The sequence below is a fragment of the Cryptomeria japonica genome, chromosome 7, assembly GCF_030272615.1.
Source record: "Cryptomeria japonica chromosome 7, Sugi_1.0, whole genome shotgun sequence".
In the NCBI taxonomy this organism is placed as follows: Eukaryota; Viridiplantae; Streptophyta; class Pinopsida; order Cupressales; family Cupressaceae; genus Cryptomeria; species Cryptomeria japonica.
In genome coordinates this window covers 124,634,960-124,641,098 of record NC_081411.1, presented here as the reverse complement: position 1 = coordinate 124,641,098, position 6,139 = coordinate 124,634,960, and the positions used below count along the sequence as shown (strand labels likewise).

The following is a 6,139-nucleotide window of genomic DNA, read 5'->3' as shown; positions in this document are numbered from 1 at the left end:
TTCAAAATCATTGTCGCATAGGATTTCCATGAATGTTGGTCATGATGAGAAATAAAGTAAAATAAGTATAGTTATCATAAAGTATATCAATTGATAGTTTTTTATAAATTATATTATTATTTTAAAAAATTGCATTTCAATTGATTATTACTCTCATAAAATATCATTAGTAAAATTGGCCTAGGTAAGAAAATATTATTTATCTACATATTTAAAAATATTTGTTTTAATACTGGAAAAACTTTCTCTACTTGGTAACATATATTTTCTTGTAATTAACTTTAAAGACCAAGAAACTAGCAACTATTTTCATTGGGACAATTTCTGAAATCAACTACGAAATATCTCACTATTTCATATTTGAAAAACTCTGTTCAAATTAATGTGATCATTTAATATCTATCTAACTGTTTGGATTATCACAATGAAGGATGCTTGTAAGATGAATGTAAATATTTTTCCAAATTCTCACAATGTGAATGTTACACTATTTTGTAAAGGAATGTAACCTTTCCCATGGCTTATTTAGGCTAATTCAACAAAAATTATATATTTTAGATTAGATTATTTTAGATCAATATAAAAAATTGTGGGAGTAATAATATAAAAATATTACTTATTAATTTAAAAGTAAATGTTATAGGAAATGTATTAAGTTTTAGGATGATAGAAAATGGATAATTCTAATATTACGTAGATTCTAATCATTTTGGTATATAGACAGTCTAGATGTATTTATTGTTTATAATTTTATGACGAGTGCTTATTAGCTTTGAGTTGAATATGTGAATCTCGATCAATTTTGAGTGTATAAATTTGTCACATGGTTTGTAGATATGAAATTTGTGTGATATAATTTTATGATACAAATTGACTAACTTCGTGCATCAATACAAATTCTTGTTGACAAAGTGCAAGATCATTCAAATTACCCTGATAGTTAAATTTCTATTATTTTTCATTCATTGAATTGACATCAAATGTAGTCATTTCCTATACTAGACACAAGACTCTATAACTGAATTGTGACATTATTGTCACTCCTTGCCTCAATAAATAATTCGCAAGGGGTTTTATTTACAATCTGTTCACATAAGTTCCTATCACAAAACTTTACTAAAAGAGTTCAACACCTACAAGGTTTTAAGAGTCTAGCATCCATCATACAAACTGACTTCGCACATCGATACAAACTGTTGTTGATAGAGTTCAAGATCATTCAAATTACCTTCACAATTGAATTTCTATCATTTTTCATTCATTAAATTGACATCGAATTTAATCATTTCCTATACTAGACACAAGACTCTAGAACTGAATTGTGATGTCATTGCCATCCCCTACCTCAATAAATAATTCACAAAAGGTTTTATTTACAATCTATTCACGTAAGTTCCTATCACAAAACTTTATTAATAGAGTTCAACACCTACAAGGTTTTAAGAGACTAGCACCCATCATAACATCATGCTGGTTGATTTTGTTAGATGTTATCTATATATAGATGCAATCTTAATTATTAATCTCTTTAGATCAAGTTTTAACTATTAATCTCTCCTCTCAATGTCGTTTTTCCTTTATCTCTCTTATATTTCTCCTTCTATCTCTTGGTCTCTCTGCCACTCTAATCTATTTGTCTATATCTCTCTCTCAATGTCACTTTCCCTTTATCTCTCATATGCCAATGTATCTCTCTATCTACCTCTTCCCTCTTGGATATCCCTCTCCTTCTTAGGTCCTCTCTCTATGTTCTTTCTATCTCACTCTAATTTTCTTCTATCTACTTACCATCTCTCTCTTGCAAACATAACATGAGCCTATTGATTATCTACTCATTCCTGGTTTTGTTACAGTCATATTTTTATCCCTATTTCAAGTAGCATCACTACTCCACTAAGACCTTTGTTGCACAAAAATCACTTGCTAAATGGCCTACCAATTGACCTCGCATGTATTCTACAAATATATGTAAGAAATAAACTAATCTTTTTCCTGATTGACCTTCCACACCTTTTCGACGTACTTATTGCACACCAAGATGCAATTGCTAGTTAATTCTATTTTGAATTCGGCTCTTAGATAACCATTTCTTTTTTCTTCATAACACCTTGTTGACAGCTTTCTATGCAATTTCTTATATATTATTTAGTTAATTAAAAAGACCTGCTTAGCTTTTAATCAAAATCATTGACCCACTTCTAAAAACAATAATTCATTGAAGTCTATTAAAATAAACAAGTATAAGGATGCCCCTTCTTGTCCTCGCTTTTTTATGATTTAAAAAGTATATTTGCGCGTTCCAGGAATCCGGCTATACACGTCACGGTAATTTACGCGAAGAAGCTTTCACATTGCGATGTGGGTAGGCAACGTCATCCACATTAAATAGCTCGGAGTACATCACAACTCTTCGTCCAGATTTCTCCAAACAAGAGATCAATTCTATTTGAATCTCTGTTGACAATGGAGGAACTTATTGCAAAAATATGGTCATTTATCGGCCTTTTCACTCTCCTGCAAAACATTCTTCCCCCACACCTGCACAAAATCTTGATGGATTGGTTATTCTCTGTGAAAGATTATTTCAGCCCTCCCCATTACCATCTGGAAATTCCAGAATTCAAGGACAGTCATGGAGTCAACGCCAACGATCTCTATGACGCGGTTGAGCGCTATCTCGACGATGTGGAAGGCATTACCCGTACTCGACGACTGAGTGTGTTTCGTGCCAGGAATTCCAGCAATTTGGGCTTCTGCCCTGCGTTTGATGAGGTAGTGGAGGACAGCTTCAGGGGAGTCAGGCTATGGTGGACTCACAGTGCCCAAACTGAGGAGCGCAATGGAGGAGGAGGAGGAGACCGCAATGCAGTGAATGAAAGGCGGAGATTTACTCTCAAAGCAGAGAACCAAGACAAAGACTTCATCTGCGCTTACTTCGATCACATTACAAATCGCGCAGCAGAGCTCAATACGCTCAACAAAGATCTCACTTTGTATACCAATGCAGGGGATGCTCGTTGGGGGGAAGGATGGACTGGAGTCCCCTTCAAACATCCCTCGACCTTTGCCTCTCTGGCTCTCGATCCCCTGCTCAAGTCCAGAATTCTCAGAGATCTCGACCGATTTAAAAAGGGAAGAGAGTTTTACAGACGGATTGGGCGTTCCTGGAAGCGCGGGTATCTTCTTCACGGGCCTCCTGGAACAGGGAAATCGAGCCTCATTGCTGCCATTGCTAATTACATGAGATATGATGTTTATGATATGGAGCTCACACAAGTGAGTGATAACACGGAGCTTCGTGCGCTTCTCACCCAAACGAGAGAGAAATCTGTGATTATTATTGAGGACATTGACTGCTCGCTCAATCTGGGTGAGAGGGTTTCGAATCCTCCACCAGGCGATCAAGAAGAGCAAAAGAGGAGCGGCATTACGTTGTCCGGTTTGCTCAATTTCACGGATGGGTTGTGGTCCTGCTGCGGCGAGGAGCGCATAATTTTGTTTACAACGAATCACAAGGAAATGCTTGATCCTGCCCTGCTCAGAAGTGGGCGGATGGACATGCACATTTTGCTTTCCTTTTGCACTTTCGAGGCATTTAAATCTCTCGCTTTTAATTATTTGCAGGTTGAGGACCATCCTCTGTTTGCAGCAGTGAAGGAGAAGATGAATTCTGGGGCGGAAATGACTAGTGCAGAAATTATAGAGGTTTTGATAAATAAAGTGGAGGAGCCCTCTGAAGCGCTGAATGATGTGATTTGTGGTCTGGATGCCAAGATTAAGGTGAAAGAGGAAACGCTTACGGTTCCACCCACATCTCGCCAAGATGTGGAAGAAGAGGCCCAAAACTCGAAATCAAGAAAGTGTTGTCGGAAGGGATGTTCAAGGAAAAGGCGAGGAAAATGCAGAGGGTGCAGGCGCATTGAGTCTCACGTTTTCGACTGAGATAAATATGTGCGTGTGTTTCACTTCCTTCTTGTTTGCTGTAACCAATGATGTGATACCCCCCAAATGGCGACAATAAATTAGTGGGGTTTACTCTGTTCTTTTTGGAGTGCGTCTTAGACATTCGTGCGGCTCTTTTTGCACCACTTCAAATATTGGGTTAGGCATTGTGGCTCTTTTTACACTTGATACTCATGATATCCTATCAATGTTGCTCTTTGTCACTTAGTGGTTTTATTTCTTTCTACTAGTGTGTAGCTTTTGTCTTTTATTTGGACTTGAGTTACTTAGACTTTAAGGATGTGTCTTTCTATTACCGATTTTTTCTTAATAGGGAATTGTTGTAATTTGAATTGATTAAAAGTGTTAACATTTTATTCATTAAAAGGAATAAAAGTCGTGATTTTCATTATAGATAAAATATACTATAATGACTAATTTATTTTCTATTTGTGTTTTTATATTCTAGTAAATATTCAGGATTGAGGGAGGGCTAATGAATTGTATTTTTAACAAAGCAATGCAAATCAAGAGAAGGTTTCCATTAAAATAATAAAATTATCTAATTAGATGGTATGATTATAAATTTCTTTTGGAGAAGATCAAGACATTGGTTTTAGCAATATTAGTCAATTATGGATCTAAATTGGGTGAGGACAAAGAGAGGGAGACATGATGGGAACAATAATAGAATTGGCATTGAGATAAATAGAAAGCTAGAAGGCGATTCTAATTGTCAAATTTTCTTTGGATAACATACCTTCCCTAACTAATTGGATTGAAGAGTTTGCAAACATGTTTTTAATTTTTTTTCATATGGTTGAATCTAAGGATGAGCAATTCTTAGATTTACTTCAGAGGGTTGAAGAGTTGATGAGTTGGTACCTATTCGATAATTACTTCACTGGCTAAGGGAAAGTTTCTCAACTTTATCTCATATGATTGAGTCTAAGGATTATGTCTTCTTCAAATTATCTCACAAGAACAAGAAGTCTATAAGTGAGTGCTCAAAAGATATTCTTGAAAGTGTCAAAGATAAAACATCTCTAACACTTTTCTAGAATGAAAATAAAATAATAAATTATATAATAATTTGTAAAATTAAAATATGAAACATTTAATATCTTATTCAATTTTCCATGTAAATATATATAATATTCTTTTAACAAGAAGTTTTAGAAAATAATTTTATCATTGAAAAGAAATTTTACAGGAAATCTTAAAATGAAGCCCATCTAATTCATCTAATTTTAAAGTTTATAGAAAGATTCATCTAATTCCTTTCATTAAAAAAAATCCAAAAGGCCCTTGTCCCATATTGCAACATTGGCAGTCAAAGCCACTCAAAGACAATAATCTATCCTTAATCATGTGCTCACAACATTAAATAATTACATTCATAAACTGGTTTGTCCAAACCAAAGAGATAATCCTACCTTACATTTTTCGAAGATAGAAGTTTTGATAATAAAAAAAATATGGTCATTTATCATCTTTTCACTCTACTACAAAACATTCTTCCCTACCATATTCACAAAATGGATTGGTTGTCATCTATGAAGGATTATTTCAATCCTCCCTTTTACCATATGGAAATTCAAGAACTCAAAGGCAATCATCAAGTCAATGCCAACAATATCTATGATGTTGGTGATAGCTATCTCGACAGTGTGTATGGCATTCTACATACTCGATGACTAATTATAGAAGGTTTGATGATTTATTTTTTAATTTTGTCATTTTTTCTGAATTTTTTTTAAAAATTAATAGTTTTTTAGAGAGCAATTAAATTTTTGTTCTGGTATTGATAGCGCATAAAATATATTTAATACAAAATATTACGTATGTGAGTAGGAGTTGTGAGAATATCAAGTTTTTAAATAATTATAATTTTTTAGTGAATTAGTTTAAATGTCTCGTTGGAGAAGTTGCGGTCCATGTCTAATTTATCTACAATGAATCTAGTTAAAATAGTTGAGTGAAACTGGCTTTAGTTGGAAACGTTTAAATTCACTTGTGTAGACAAGTTAGCATGGAGTGCAACACAACTTTAAATTTTCATCTTAAATAAAATATATTATAATTTATACATTTTAGAAAGCTTACTTTAAGACCTACAATCTTGATATTTCATGTTGTGTTTATTGTATTTTATAGGTCAACCCTTGCTTTGAAATAAAAAATAAATTCTTGGAAA

The 6,139-nt window shown here is 33.8% G+C and overlaps 1 protein-coding gene across 1 annotated transcript; it reads left to right on the top strand.

Annotated features, from left to right (window-relative positions):
* Positions 1 to 2,418: 2,418 nt before the first annotated feature.
* On the top strand, positions 2,419 to 4,213 carry LOC131056280 (AAA-ATPase At4g30250). Its single transcript, XM_057990630.1, has one exon. It carries the CDS (start codon positions 2,464 to 2,466, stop codon positions 3,940 to 3,942), a length of 1,479 nt encoding a protein of 492 aa, XP_057846613.1. The 5' UTR covers positions 2,419 to 2,463; the 3' UTR covers positions 3,943 to 4,213.
* The last annotated feature ends 1,926 nt before the right edge of the window (positions 4,214 to 6,139 follow it).